Raw genomic sequence first — 16,190 nt, 5'->3', positions numbered from 1 at the left:
CACATGCTCTCAGCTCAAGGGCTCCTTTCCTGAAGTTGCTGTAGCAGGGATTGACAACTGCAGGCAATGGAGGTAATGGGTTTGAACCATTTCCTGTGCTGATCCCACAGAGCTGCTGAGGACTTCAGTGACACAGACGATGCATCCCACAGACGACCCCTCCTCCAAGCAAGACCCCATAGCCAGCCTCTCTGCACTGACCCTGCCAGGCAAGACCATCAACACAAGCTATATTTTAGAGCCTAAATCTCAACCCAGCTGAAACACCATTTTGCAGCTTGTCATGATGAGGACAAAAAGGCAAATGTATTCAAATGAGTGGAGAACCCCTATGCACGCTGCTGGAGGAGACAGGGATTTACCAATGAGTGGTGGGGAATATTATGGGGCTGGACTTCTGGGTCATTTTCCATCTCTGGAAATGCTGCAGCGCTTCTTTGGAGAGCTGAGATAGCACACCAGTCATTTCAGCACCTGGGGAATAACTAACTCCTGCTTAAGTGCTCTAGGACGTGGCATAAAAAATGCAATTTCTAGTGGTAGATTACAAAGTTTATTAGCATAGCCTCCAAGGGTCACTCGAACATGCTGAATCAAGGGCAGCACTGGAACCCCTGAAGTGATCTACATCTTTATTTATTCTTAAGGCATTCCTGTGGCTTAATTTTTCCCTTGATTATATAAAAGCAATAAGAAACTTTGTATTTGCTGGTTTGTATATTTCTTTGCACTTCAAAGTTAAGAAGCATTCACTGATATTTCTTCTGTTCCCCAAAGTCTGAGTTGTATTCAAGGAAAAGCATTAGTAAAACTCAGAGAAAAACATTTAATTTGGTATTAACAAGAACACAGATCCCAGAAATGCTACTGAATAATGCATACTCTAAAAGAAGCTTCTTTATACAGTGCGCTTTAAAGGTGAGATGGCAAAATTTGCACAAAGATTTTAAATTTTCATAGTTGAAGCTTTGGCCTTTGGTTTACACCCACTGATATTTTAAGGGCTCACAAATGTCTCTCGATGCAGCTTGAAACAGGTCCTTTCTATTTGCAGTGCAGCTGTGCTTTATTCCAGGCCATCCACTGATGATGCAGGAGCTCTTCACAGAACAAAAAGGTTGTTTTCTCCTTCAGAGCCACTGAAAACTTTTTCAAGGTCTTCAGCTGGTCTAAGGCTATAGTGATAAGCACAGATCAGTATGTATGGGGCAAAAGTACTTTGATGCTTTAGAGCAACCTTTCTTATTTGCAACGTTGGCACATTCCCCTTGAAACAGAGACCAGAAGCTACTGAGTCCATTGATTTCAATGGCAAAAGGTCTACTTATTTACACTATGAAGTATTTACCTTGCACGCATCATTCTAACAATTAGGAAAGGCCTGCTCAGATCTTATAGTGACAGCTGCCAGATAAACACTGTGGGGTTCAGAAAGGAGCCTTTGCTTGGCCCCCAGCCCTCACATCTTAGTGTAGTATGCACTGGGAGACAATCTACTATTTAAAAAGTATTGGTACTGGCAAAGGGTGATACTCCAATGGACAGCCCTATTTGGTTAGAAAAAGTCCTGTGTTCAAGTCAAGCCAGAAGACATGAGCTTATTAGGAATATGTGCCCTGGGTGATTCATCATACCTAAATATTCCACATCTGTTTCAAAGTGATTACCTCAGTGGTCACCTGCTATACTTCTGTGTGACTCAAGGAGGATGTGACCGGGTGTAATGACCCCATGAGGGCTGCAAGATTTACCCACTGGTGGAAGGTTTGGTTTGCAATGCTGCTGCACTGTGCCCCTCCTGGGCCCTACATTTATATATATATATATAAATATATATATTTATATATATATATATATATATATTTGTCTATTGGAATGGACTGCTACTTCATGGAGGACTGTTTGTAAATCTCTGATCCCTTTCTAAGCCAAGATGAGCAAATGAGGAAAAAAAAAAAAAACCCTCCTTTTTTTCCCACTGTTTACATCTTGCTTGATTTAAACCAGCCTCACCAGGCTCATGCACTAGGATTTACCCTGTCTGTGGCAGGGATGATCGTTAAGGCCCCTCCCCATACCATTCTATGATTCCATTTGGTCAAAGAATAATGCAGGCAAGGAATTTTCTTAAGGTGGGGTCACTGTGTCCCAGTGTCAGCTGCTAACCTTCCCCAGTGCTCTGGGTATCTGTTCATTACTACATATGGGAAGTTTCTAGGAACCACTGTTTGATTTTCTGGGGTGAAGTTGTCTGAAAATTTACATTATCAGCCTCACAGACCAGTACTGTACCTGTTACAATTAGTGGCAAATAATTTCTGTTTCTAGAAAAAATATGTTGGAACTTTTAATAGAAAATTATAAAATGGATTACCTTTTCATAATAAATTTCCTTGTGTATCTTCCTAGAAGCAAAATCATATTGTTACAATGACAAAAAAGAAGTCTACCATTCTATCAAATCAGTCAAATGAGTTCAGAAGCAAAGACACCAAGCTGCAACATTTCTGTGAGCTAAGCAGGAAAGAAAGGATCTCTTTCTAAGCTACATCAGTGTTCACCAGGAGCAATTCCAAGGAACTATAGGACCACATTACTAAGAATAAGAGCCCTCAGTGAGAATCAGAACTTGACAAGCGATGGGTTCTTTGCACAGGTTTCCTCCCGTTGCATCCCTACCTCATCCCCATGGTGACACAGTCCTGGGCTATGGACAGCAGCTCCATAAAATGAACTGAGTGCTGTTACACAGTCCATGGCAGATCTACCAGAGGATTCATCAGAGATACAGAAGGATATCTGCATTAGGCCACCATTGGAAACATTAAAAAATTAAAGTGCTTAAGTGGTACTTACGCTTCCAAAGTAACGATAAGAGTATCAACATTAAAATAATGGATATCCCTATGAGAGATATGGTGAGAATGGTGGAGATGCGAAACTGGAAAAGAGAAGAAAAAAGTTAAGAAGTCTTTGAAAGCATTTCTGCGTCAGAGGTATCCATGCAGAAGTGAGCTCCAGGCTAAGAGCTCTGTAATATCTGCATGAGGCTGAGTTTGCAACACTCTGCTCAGCTTGCCAGAAGAAGACACATCTGGTTGATCATGATAAACAGCATGAACTGCCTGTTAAATATTTAATAAACTCTGAATGCTCTGAAGCATTTAAGCCTAAATGCATCCCATTAAACATGAACTCAGTAAGTCTATAGGAGCTTAGTCACCTTCATCTTTCTCTAAGCTAGAGACAGGGAAATGCAACAACCTCCTGAAGGGGCCTCTTGCCTGCTCTCACCCAGAGGACAGCACCTCATGCAAAGGTGTTGGAGGGATGAGGAATTTTTTGAAGTGCCCGAACCAGATGGGATTGCTGCAGGTTTTAACACAACCCACAGGATCAGCAGAAGGTGAATAGGTGATTCCTGAGCTTCTGCACAAAAGTCCAGGCTACTGTTTTGCAAAGATCATCTGTATGGCATCAACGCATTGAAAAATCACCAGCCCATCCTGCTGGCCTGGCTTCTTGTTAGTCAAACACTCGTGAAACTTACAGAAAGTTTCATCCCAGCTTTCTCTGTATTGCTGGCTGAACTCAGTGTAGTCCCTGGAAACAGAAGAGAAATAAGTTATCAATGGCACAGTCCTCTGAGGGTGGGAGGGCTACTGTGCGAAGTCTGGCCCCAAGTAAGAGAAACGTAGCACCTCAAAACCAGAAGTTTACAATCTCTTTCAGCCACAAACTGTATACAGGCAACCATCAGGAAGTGTCAGCCTTCATCAAGGAAATAAGAGGCTTCCAAGGGACAGCCTATGAAGCAGGACGGAAGAAATTTGTCTCTCGCAAGAGAATTTTTACTTCCATAAGCATGACAAAATATAGCAGAGAGCACAGGTAGTTAGCAAGGCACAAGTTTAACTGGAGGAGCTGCCTCTGCTTATTTGTGGTCAGAGCTATGTGTGGTTGCTTTAGCTGGAAACCACAGGAAATACCTTAACATTAAGATAACTTACCACAGATCTAAGGTAGCTCTATCAAGATGATGCTTTGGTGTGTCTCCTTTCTTTCTTTCTCTTTTTTTTTAATCTTAGCTTATTAAAAATAATTCAGTTGTTCTGGTTTTCTTAGCCTTGGGCATTAGGAATGAACTAAATGAATGCTCAAGAAATCTTGCAGCAAACTTATAGGCTGCTGTCCTCTGATCCTACTATCTTGATTTTGGCTGGTGAACTTAAAGCCACCGAAAAATTAACCTGAACATGGCCTGTGCTCATCATGATCTCATGCTATAAAATACTGAAGTATTTAAGTATTTGAAGCTCTTGATCCCTCATAGGAGGCACCAATGCTGATCAGCATCCCAAAGACAGAAGAGTGACTTAGCTAAGCAAACTGAAGCAGCAGCTTATCTCAGGACAGGAGAGGTTCTGTGCATTGGGTCATACCCTAATGTATAGAAAGACTCTGATGAGAAGTGCTTCCAAGGGTCTGACAAGGGAACAACCATGGGGCCTCTGTATTAGCAAATGCACTGGGGACCAGATGAGTCACTTGACAGGGCACGTACATGTAGCACACTTATAGTGTCCCAAACCACAGCTGAAGGAAACACTGCATGCATGAGGCTCACAGAATGTCACCCGGCAGCGGGGCTGATCAGGCAGTCACAAGTAACCCCACTAGAACAAATTTGCATGGTTTTTTTCTTTTCCTCCAGTAGATAACTCTCCTATCTCCCCCAGATATCTCAGTTCAGATCAGCTTACCTATGACAGCTGAGCTGCTTTGTTTCCATCTACCAAAGCACGTGTTTGAATGTTATCAAAGACATGGACAGGACACAGGTAGCTCACATGCATGCAATTTTAGCAACAGAAATTTCCGTTTGAGTAGAAAGTAGATTCTGGTGAGTAACAAATACAGGATATCTCACTCTGGCACACATGTCCCATAGGTCAAAATTAGACTTTCTGGCAGCGAACCACAACCTGCTTGGTGGAGCAACTATTGGTGCCTCCTCCCCGTACCTGAAGGACCGAGGGTTGACTTCGGTGTTTGAAATGTGTTTGGCTCTGGCAGGACTGTTGCTGGGGAAATCAGGCAAAGACAGAAGAGAAACTAAATGAGAGCCTGCTCAGCAGGAACCAAACACCCAGCTAACCCAATCTGTCTGGCAAACGCTTGTGAGAAATTAACTAACAAAAACAGACGAGGTTCTGTCTGGACTTGGCTTATAGCACAGCTTCACCGAACACAAACTGGGCACCATCCACCTTGTTTTCAATTCTCAGGTAGATTCTCAATACCTCTGAAACATTACAGTAAAATGATACCCATGCAAGAACATGTTTTTGTTGTTTTTTTGTTGTTGTTGTTGTTTTTAATTAAGATACTGTGTTTAACTATGCTGCAGCATTTGCAGACACGTGGCAGTTTTATTGTTGGAAATAGCATGACAAGTTTTTGCAGGGGTGGGAGCTTGCATGATTCACATAGCATGGTACATTGCCTGCTCTTACTCATTTAGTGACAGCTCTTTCCAGCCCACGGTTTCCTCCTGAATCCCAGAGGTAAGCCTCTTACCAAGACTTCCTATTTACAACAACAGAACATGTGCATTATCCAGAATTATATAAAAAAGATGAGAAGCAGAGTAGTGCAAGAAATGCTCACATATGCTCAAGAGATCAGTTAAGCCTCTTTCATGAGCCTCCACGGGCATTCAAGGAATGGTTTCCTAAACTGTTTCTGCTGCAAGTCTCTAGACCTGTCAAAAGGAGATCTGCAAAAACCCAAATACTGTGTGAGCAGTGGCCTCTCCTAACAGCCAGATATGACACCATCCTTGAATTTTAGTTTTCCATTTCTAAAGTCATCACTTCCAGGTGTCTGATGGACACGTTCTGACACCTGAACAACGGTCTGGTTTTTGTTTGTACTTGACTAGCAGCCATGAAGTGCAAACTTCATGAGAGTTTGTTCATTTCTCAGGTCTGTCATGATTTTGTACCCCAGCTCCTTTTCTCTTGAAGGTTGTGGTAATTGCCTGCTGCTTTCCATCATCACCAGGAGCACACAATGGGCATGGGAGAGCTGAGCCTGCAGCCACATCTGGCAGAATCTGTTCAGTGATGACATTCAGGGAGTGTTTGAAACAGAAAGCTCAGTGGATTCACAATAATGACAGGTGAGATATCTGACAATTTAGTTTGGATGGTGACAAAGAGAAGTTTTTACTTCAGACCCAAGACTCAAGTGACTCAAACCCTGCTTCCTTTGGAGGCCTTGAAAACATGCTGTTTCCTGTTGTTTCATCCTTATTTCAGACAACTACTCTGTGTACCTCAAACCCTCCTCACTGACACATGCAACAAATAGCTATTGGTAAATGTTTGGTACACTCTTAAGAACAGTCAATACTTCTGTTTATGACAGCTTCATCATTTCTCTGAACATGCAACATCTGACCTTCCAGTGTTATTGTGCTCACCTACAGTTGGCACATCATCTGTCCAGAGAAAAGTGGCCTCTTCAGTTCCATCTGCAGTCAAAAGTATACTTGGGAATTCAGAAGTCACTGAAACAAAATAAAAGCCACTGCTCATAAAGATCACTGCTTAGGGGGTTATTCGTATGGTGTTCAGAATTGCTCTTGCAGTTCTGCATCTGCTAAGAGACAAAACTGAACCACCATTCTCACGTCTGCAGCTAATCTGAGTAAAAGACCTTTTCAGTGGAGCATTTCAACAGGCTTTCCCAAATAAAGAAATGGAGTAGTGCAGGCATCAGTGAGTCTCCCAACCCAGGTGTAAATTTTGCATTTATTTCTATTGTACTTGATGGGGTTTCTATCACCTAATTTTTCCAGCCTGCTAAAACTGCTCTAAAGGAAAAGACAATCCCTTGTTCTCTTGACCATTCTCCATGGTTTGGCATCAGTCACAACATGTGACCTCCATTTCCTTGAACATAATATCTACAGGCATACCCATAAGCATCTCAGAGAAACCTTCCAAGCTACAATTAATTATTTGTCTTTGGAAAGTTGCTATGATGCCTGAGTCATCTTAACATGAAAAATCTCTGTTACACAGACAAAAGAAAGCATTTTTGTTGGTTATTTTTGTACCTCTGGGAGGAGAGACCGGCTGTGTTGAGCAGAACACACTTTCACCTTCAGTCCACGCATCACTTGTTTGGAAATCGGTTGAAAAATCTGGGGGAGCACTGGTAGTCACCACTTGTTCCAGAAAGTTATCACTTGTTGTCTTATCAAAAGTTGGGGGTGACCAGGTGGTTGTAGGCCCTGCTGAGGGGACAGCAGCCCATGTGGTTGCTTGAAGATCAGGAGTTTCTTGGGCAGCAAAAGTTGTTGTTCCAAAATGGTTGGAGGAAGTGGGAGGTCTTCCCATGGTTGTCATCACTGGAGGTGCTGTGTGGAAAAATTAACCAAAAGAAAAGGTGGATCTCAGCATTCACAACTCACCTTGAGGAAAGTCAGTTAACCTAATTAATGAAAATGATCCATTAATGTGATCATTGTGATTGAAAATTGTGATTGAAGGTGAAAGAATTCTTTTGAATAGTTGTCTAATCAGCAGAAAACAAGCCTCAGGTGAGCAATTCCCAGTGCTCTGGGTTTGATTTTTTATTTTATTTTTATTTTTTGCAGGTTTCAAACATTCCCTCTCTGGCCCTTTCACAGAATGGAAGGACTGGAACCTTGAATTGCAAATCTCCTAAATGTGCAGAACATTATTGCTCTCCAATGTCCTCCTAAAAGTAAAGACACTGAGACCCTCAGTCATTCTAGATAAAAAGTTTGATTTTCAGCCACAAGTTTCTCATCAGTTCTTTCAACCAGTCCTTTATTTTTTAAGAACTTTTGCCTTCAGACTAGGAGATAGCCATGCGATTGCAGCATTTTTGCCTCACTCTCCCGATACATTGCTTACAACAGGCATATCTAGAGCTCTGTGTACACCAGCATCAATTGCACTCCAGAACAACCTCCTCTAAAGACAGAAGAATAATTGCTCTTTCTGCAGTAAGGCTGGTGGCTACCATCTTTTCCCTGTGCTTCGCAATGCTTTTCAGCCTCTTCTTGGCTTTGCAATATCTTTATTTTTAACATGCAGCTTGGTCAAATAAGGGAAAAGTAATTTGAAAACCTAAGACAAAATTTCTGTACCTGGGTAAAATTAGTAAAATCAAACCAGCCTTTAGTATTCGATGAATACCAAATGAAAAATTGGATTTAATTCCAATTCCAAGAGTTCTTGTGATGATTCCAACTTCATTTAAATCCACAAATATAGTTGTGAAATGAAAAATTAAACATTTCATTCGAAAGGAAAGATAATTCAAGTAATGATTTTCTCATCAGAGGTGCTCAATGACTTTGATTCAAATGGGCAACTGGTTTCAGCCCTCCAATGAAAACTGCTTGCATCGATAAAAACACCTTCTATCAAAACCAAACAGCCAGACAGACACAACTGGGTTTTCACCTCTCCTGCAGTGTTGGGTTTCTCCACCGGTGTATAAAACCCCAGAACTCACCTCTGAGCACCACCAGCTGAATGTTCTGCTTGATGTCATTGAACCAGCCCGGGATCTCCACGCGGCAGCAGTATGTGCCCGCATCTTCTGCCTTCAGCTCCTGAATTGTCAGAGACACATCTCCGTAGGAAACGTAGCCCTGCAGGTTGTACCGCTGCGATGTTCTGAACGTCACCCTGTTCCCAGTGGTGTGCAGAAGTTTGTTGTTACACTTGGAGTTTGGGCACGGGCCTCTGCCCCAGCACATGTCAGAGATGTCCTTCACTCGTGCCACCCGGTAGGAGCAAGGCAGTGTGACAGGTTGTCCCATCATTCCTCGAACAACAGTCTCTGATGCGGTGTTCATTGCTGAGGAAGAACAAAGGGACAGGAATGAGAAATTTTGGCAGCCTCAGCTTCAGGTCTTTGCCTGTGCAACACAATGTGGCAGGAAAAGAAGCAGCACAGCCTGCAGAGCTCACTGCTGTGACCCAAGGGACTTCCTTGCAGCCTATGGCAGCTTATGGCCCAGGGCAGGGTGGGCAACAGCCAGGAGTTCACGGATGTTGGCTCCTTGCCGCTGCTGGAGGGCTCCGTTCTTGAGCCCCAGCCAACTGCTGTGGGCTGCTCACAAGGCACATCATCCATAAAGCTTTTTGATTCTGCATTGACTTTTAGGAGCCACACACTTGGGTTATGTGACCAAATGTGTCCAAATGTGTGATGACAGAAGCAGAGGTCTGTTGTGGATGGCCTAAGCACAGATAAAAGCTGCGCAAATGGAATTTGGGAATTCAGCTCCCATCCCATGCCCTCTCTCGAGACATGCATTTTCATTTTGCCTTCATCCTTTTTTTCCCAACGCCCATTCCTCCCTCATTTTTTTCAATTTCTCTCCCCACTACTCTTCCCAAAAATAAAAAGGAAGGAAGAGCAGTTTAGCAGGAATACCCCCAAATACACAAGTACACAAAGTGCATATCTCACTCTGGCACACATGTCCCATAGGTCAAAATTAGACTTTCTGGCAGCGAACCACAGCCCACTTGGTGGAGCAACTATTGGTGCCTCCTCCCCGTACCTGAAGGACCGAGGGTTGACTTCGGTGTCTGAAGTATGGTTGGCTCTCGCAGGGTTGTTGCTGGGGAAATCAGGCAAAGGCAGAAGAGAAACTTAAATTAGAGCCTGCTCAGCAGGGACCAAACACCCAGCTAACCCAATCTGTCTGGCAAACACTTGTGAGAAATTAACTAACAAAAACAGACGAGGTTCTGTCTGGACATGGCTAACAGTGCACCTCCACCAAATGAAAATAGGGCACCATCCACCCTTTCTATCACCTTATTTCTTCAGCCTGTTAACATTCCTCTGAAGACAGGCTCAGTCACCTATTCTAATCATTCTCTCTGCTGTGGCACCAGCCACAACATCTGACTTGCACGTCCATTTTGATAAGGGCAGTGAGACACTCGCACAGGTTGCCATGTGAGAGAGGTGGTGGTGCCCCATCCCTGCAGACAGCCAAGGTCAGGCTGGAGGGGCTCTGAGCACTGATGGAGCTGTAGGTGTCCCTGTTCATTGCAGGGGAGGCAGATCAGATGGTCCTTTAGAATCTCTTCCAACTGTTATGATTCTGTGATTCTAAAACATACTACCTATATGCATATTCAAATGTTTCAGATAAACCTTTCAAGCTACAGTTAGTTATCTGTCCCTGAGAATCTTTTTGATGCCTGATTTGGGCTAACACACACTATCTCTGTTACACAGACAAGTAAAGAATTGGTGCTGGTTACTCTGGTACCTTCAGGAAGAAGGATTAACTCTGTCGAGTAGGAGATGCCATCACCGTCAGTCCTCACATCAACTGCTTGAAAACTGGCTGAAAAATCTGGAAGAGCACTGGTTGACCCCACTTTTTCTAGAGAAGTGCCACTTGCTGTCTGATCAAATATTGGGGGGAAAAAAGCAGTTGTTACTCTCGGAGACTCAGTGGTTGCAGAAGCTGCTGGGGGGACAGCGGTTGCCAGGAAGACAGCAGTCTGCTCTGTTCCTTGAAGATCAGAGGTTGTTTGGGGTGCAAAAGTTGTTTTTCTGAGACGTTTTGTGGATTTGGAACCATTTTTCTTAGGTTTTTTCTTCACTGAGGTTGCTGTATAGAAAGATTGTAACCAAGAGTTAAGCTCAATCAGAGCATTCTTTGAGGCAAGCCAAATGATAATTTACCAAAAATCATCTACCTACTTAAATACTGTGACTTAAGTAAGGAGAGTTGCTGTTTAAATTTACTGCCTAATTAGCAGAAACCAAGCCTGAGGAAGAGCAAAGCCCAGATTTGTGGGTTTGATTTCTTTCTAGGCTGCAAGAAGTTACTCCTTCACACACACACAGAAACAACCAGAATCTTTTATGGCTCAAAAGTCCAGAGAAGACCCCAGAACTCACCTCTAAGCACCACCAGCTGAATGTTCTGCTTGATGTCATTGAACCAGCCCGGGATCTCCACGCGGCAGCAGTATGTGCCCGCATCTTCTGCCTTCAGCTCCTGAATTGTCAGAGACACATCTCCGTAGGAAACGTAGCCCTGCAGGTTGTACCGCTGCGATGTTCTGAACGTCACCCTGTTCCCAGTGGTGTGCAGAAGTTTGTTGTTACACTTGGAGTTTGGGCACGGGCCTCTGCCCCAGCACATGTCAGAGATGTCCTTCACTCGTGCCACCCGGTAGGAGCAAGGCAGTGTGACAGGTTGTCCCATCATTCCTCGAACAACAGTTTCTGATGCGGTGTGCGCTGTTAAGGAACAAAGAACTGAGAGTAAATGTGTGCATGGTGACAAAAGCTCAAGACTGTTGCTGATGACCCAAACACAAATAGCATGTGTGCAAATGCAATTTGGGACTTAGGCTCCCATCCCACTGCCTGTTCTCAGAGATTCTTTGAAAGTTGTTCAGAAACCTGGTTTGAAACTCAACCGGTGTTCTCAGTTCACTATCACCTCCTTTGAACAAAAAGTTCTGTCACGGCTGCCTTTCCGTGACAGACTCAATAGTAGGGGCCAAATTACCTACTCTTGCATGAAATTAGGTCCTAATTAAGTTGGCAGAGTGGTGTGATCTGCCTATGGGAATCTGTTGTTATTAAGCTCTCTCAGTCCCTGAGCAAACCCTACCAACTCTCAGTTACCTGCAGACCTGTGTTCACAGCAGCTTTAACAGCTATTGTTAAACCAGTGTTAAAAACAACAGATGCAGATTTTAATTGTGTTTTTGCTCCTGATGACCAGCTCTTCTTTGGGTTTACAGCCAGTACCCACCTTAGCATCTGGTTTGAACCTTTGTTATTATTCCCTCTTAACTTTCCATGTAATTTCCAGATTGCCCTGCAAGGTATTTCTTTCTCATGAGAGACACTACACTAAAATAAAAGTTTACATATGGTGATAAATCTCCTATGGTTTACGTTCATTCTGTCTTTGTTGCTCCTCCTGCCTTGCTGACTTTTCCCCATGTTATCATTTACATACAGTAGAGAAAGAACTGAGGGACGTGGGGAGCATCCAGATCTGGTCCTCTGCTGCAGCAAGAGGATCACCCCACAGATCTGATAACTTATGGTCTGTTTCCTTACCCCAAAGAGGACTTAGAGAAGTGCTGCTGTTATCACCAGCTCTGACACTGGTTTGCCAAACATTTCTATTCTGCCAGCTGTTTAAATGTCTTTTCTTTTTGGCGTGACTCCCAGATAGCAAACAGAGATGCTGCCAATTGTGTCCATGTCTCTCTTGTTTTTTCTTTAATGGACTATTCCCCAGGTGAGCCTTTAGTCTGTGGCAGGCTGCCCCATGACTTGTTATTCGGATGACATTTCAGCTTCATTATTGCTTATCCCATTGGCAAGATAAGTTGACTGGTTCAGGTTTCCACTGCTCCAAATGCTAAAAGAGTAGGAGCAGACAAAAACAACATGCAGTATGGCATGAAGGGCAGAAGTTTCAGCAGTGAAACAAATGAAGAATTTGGAAAAAAAGAAGGGAAAAAAAGAGAGAATTTCTGACTACAGCATAAAGCTTTGCAAAATGGCTGCTTGTTTTACTGCTTGGAAACAAGTAAGTTCATTTGTCTTGTTACAGCAGAGCAGAGAAAACAGACTCTTTTGGTGACAAGAGAACAAAATAATTCATCTGATAGGCCTTGAAAGTAGAGAACCATGAGGTAAGCCACTGGAGCAGTTTAACATATATTTTCAAATCAACCCCAACAATGATGTATGTAAAACCAAGACCAGCTTGAACTATTCCTGCAGGTGACATCACTGCAGTTTGAGGATGAACGGACATATCTTCTACTCTTGTTTCATCCCAGTCTTGTACAATGCATAAGTAGCTTCATTAAGCAACTCTTTAACAAATGAAATTCTGCCTGCTCTTCTCTTTTTGATAAGCTCGAGTCTCTGCTTATTTAAAAAAAAAAAAAAAAAAAAGAAAGAAAGAAAGAAATGAAGAAGAGGGAAGACACAAGGCACCAGAATGTCTGCAGGGCAGTTTCCCACAAGTACTGGTGCTAGGAAGTTATATTTTTTTGCAGTTTCAAGTCCTCTTTTAATTTATGTGACACTAATGTTCTTAACATCTGCCTGCACTGCAGGTTAGCAGGGAAAGCTTCAATACCACAACCATCTTTCTTCAACACAATGAACCTCTTAGCAAGGACCATTTAATTTCTTTCTCAGCTGCAGACTCTTTCACAGACACATTTTCCAGAAGAAATAGCAAACAGGATTGAATTTAAATACTTTTGAAATTAAGAAAGAATTTCCTGACACGGTTCCATCCTGACACCCTAGGTTGTTTTTGTCCATGGCAATGACCTGCCCAGCCAACCAGTCTTGACCCAAGGCACTCTGAGCATCAGCTGTGCCTGAAGCCCACTGAAGTCTGTGAGCTTTGTCACTCTGAATCTTTAATCCAAGTGAGAGAGAAATGCACTCCAGATATTTATTATCTACTCCAAGACAGGAAGGTATTCATAATTGTTTAAATCGTATGTATATACACATATTTATGTACAGATTCTCTTGGAACAACCCTCAGTGATAGATTAAGCAGTGTAATTGCTGTTGTAATGGTTTTATCTTATGTAGACTGGCCATTGGATGGACAAAAACACGCAAGACAGCTGGCTGAAAAAAATAAGTTTTTTCCTTGGTCTGTTTCAGGATAGCTTCTCCTTTTTTTTTTTTTTTACATAAGACAATTGATATCTTTTCCATATCAATTTTATTTTTTATTTCTCCTTAAAACTTTTGCAGTAATGAGGCTTCAAAGAAAACATCTTGTACACCAGAAAGAAATATTTAATCTTGAGCCTGAAAGTACAGGCCTTTCTCAGTGCAGAGCTAGGTTGAAGAGAAGGCAGTAACAAAAAGTCATTCTCATCCTGCAGTAGCTCTGCATAAAAAAAGTTTTTGAAAACAAGAGCAAATGGATACCAGTCCCTCCAATTTATGCTGAGGATGAACGTATGGCAAGGAAAGAGACCTCCTGTTTCTTCTGCTGAGTCTGACAGAAGAGCAAAAATATTATGGAATTCCCAGGCTACATCACTGCGCCACTTGCACAGCAGACACCTCAGTGCATTCCACCACCTACCAAAATCTTTCCACTACTTTTTAAAGTGAATTAAGGACAGTGCAATTGCTGTCATTATTATCTTGGATATTTCATCCTAGTAGAGGTCAGTCGGTTTAATATTTAATCATCTAAGGCAGCATTTCCTGAAATGTTGGAGTGATTTACAAGCACAGCTCTCACTAGGAGCTCGTGCCTCACTGGAAGTGGGTGAAGACATGTTTCATGAGCCAATTCATTCAGCTTCATTCACTGAGATTCGTTTAATTCATTCAGCAATTTGGAAATTGCATCACCGATGCCTAAATGTGCATGCAGAAATTACAGCTATTTCTTTTTAGATTTTAGATGGGCAAACTCTCAACATTTGCATTTAGAAGGAGAGTAATCTCCAGCCGTGCTTTTCTTCGTGGTTGGACTAAATGATCTTAGTGCTCTTTTCCAACCTTAGTGATTCTATGATTCCTGTGACAATGTTCAAAGCAGCAGACAGTCCTCAGTGTTTAGGAAAATATTGTCTTTATCATGTATATAAGTTCATTATGCAATCAATATTTCAATTCTGTGGCTTGGGCTGTGTCTGCCTTGGGTTGTGGAGGAGATGCAGACAGAGAAACAAAGCTGGCAATACATGTTCAGCAGCAGTAAATAAATTAGATAATTTGGGGGACAGAGCAAACTGACAAAGCATATAGATAGAAGAAACTAGATACGTTTTTAAAATTAAAATAATAACATCTTGAGTTGTTAACTAACTCTGTAAGTTAACTCTACAAGTTAAAAATATTTTTTGAAGTTCTGTATACAGTTACCTCCTTTTTCCCTGTGATGCACACATATATGGGTAAAACAAGTGCTGCCATTAGAATTTTTGTTCTCTGAGCAATCCCACAGCCAAGCAGGCGAAGACTCACCTATAAAGGTCTGCATCACAATCCAGCGAAACAACACAAAATGGGACATTTTGGCTGACGGCGACCCAAGGTCAGTGAGCGGAAGGAGAGAAAACCAGACCTTATAGCTACCATTAAAGATGCTGAGTGAGCCCAACTGAAGTTTCGTTTCTCCATTTCCAGATTTTACATACCGCAATTGCTTCTGTTTTCCGGATAGGTCCCTCTCCCTTTCCAAGACACAGAGCGTGGTATTACCATCGCAGTTCAAAATTGTTGTGGGTTTTTCTTTTTTTTCCTTTCTGTGAATTCTTAAGATTGATTACTGTTACGTGGTACTGAGCAGCCAGAAAAAACTCTGTGCTCTTACAGTCTTAAGCATGTGGCTTAATCTTCACCTGTGCTTAAGATTTCCTAATCCCTTCTTTGCCCTTGATTCTGCTTTCTGCTTCAAGACCCCTCTGTGTCTTTTTTCTGCTTCATATTTTCCTCATCCTTACTTGTTAGGTGATGATCTGCATCAACTACCAGTCCAGCATTTTCCTTAGACTTCCTCTTGCCATTGACATACTTTAAAAAGCCTTTTTTATTGACTGACACCACACTGATCACTGTCAGCTGAGGCTGTGCTTTGACTTTTCTTGTTTCTTCATTGCAAACGCAAATTGTAGATAGACAAAATTCTGTGCAAGTAAATGTAATGCAGTGCAAATGGAGAAAACAATTCTAAGTTCAAATAATAAAATGATGGGCTTTGAACAGACTCTACCCCTCAATATGGGATTTAGGCCTCATCAGGCACAGTACCATGAAAATATTACCTCTAGGCTTGGTAACACTTGGGGGGTTGGGGGGAAAGGGGAAGGCATATTTTAGCAATTATTATTAAATTCCATATTCTCTATTAATAAGCTATCTTTTCATTGAAAAGAGAACAAATCAGAAGACATCATTACACCTCTACACAGGTTCTACTTTGTATCCCATCATTAGTTCTAGTTCCCTCTACTTAAAAAAAAAAGCATATATTAGAACCAAGAACAGTTTGAGGAAGGCCAAAAAGAATGGTGAAAAAAAAAAGGAAGAGCTTCCACAGTTGGAATAAGTGAATGGTCCATATCAAGTCAGCCTGG

General features: G+C 42.2%; 1 protein-coding gene across 2 annotated transcripts; it reads right to left on the bottom strand.

Annotated features, from left to right (window-relative positions):
• Positions 1–806: 806 nt before the first annotated feature.
• On the bottom strand, positions 807–15,232 carry LOC125700437 (T-cell immunoglobulin and mucin domain-containing protein 4-like). Of its 2 annotated transcripts, XM_048961000.1 has the most exons (13): positions 15,079–15,232; positions 10,984–11,328; positions 10,343–10,690; positions 9,620–9,679; positions 8,560–8,907; positions 7,127–7,429; positions 6,488–6,574; positions 5,517–5,589; positions 5,025–5,084; positions 3,551–3,603; positions 2,857–2,941; positions 2,375–2,405; positions 807–1,175 (listed from the first exon to the last, which is right to left on the bottom strand). In XM_048961000.1, the coding sequence occupies exons 1-13, from the start codon at positions 15,125–15,127 to the stop codon at positions 1,170–1,172; spliced, it is 1,848 nt and encodes a 615-aa protein (XP_048816957.1). In that variant the 5' UTR covers positions 15,128–15,232; the 3' UTR covers positions 807–1,169. The 2 variants fall into 2 exon arrangements, with proteins under 2 accessions (XP_048816957.1, XP_048816959.1); XM_048961002.1 differs by lacking the exon at positions 5,517–5,589.
• Positions 15,233–16,190: the final 958 nt, after the last annotated feature.

This window comes from Lagopus muta, chromosome 14 (genome assembly GCF_023343835.1).
Source record: "Lagopus muta isolate bLagMut1 chromosome 14, bLagMut1 primary, whole genome shotgun sequence".
Classification (NCBI taxonomy): domain Eukaryota; kingdom Metazoa; phylum Chordata; class Aves; order Galliformes; family Phasianidae; genus Lagopus; species Lagopus muta.
This window is presented reverse-complemented; position numbering and strand designations above follow the sequence as displayed.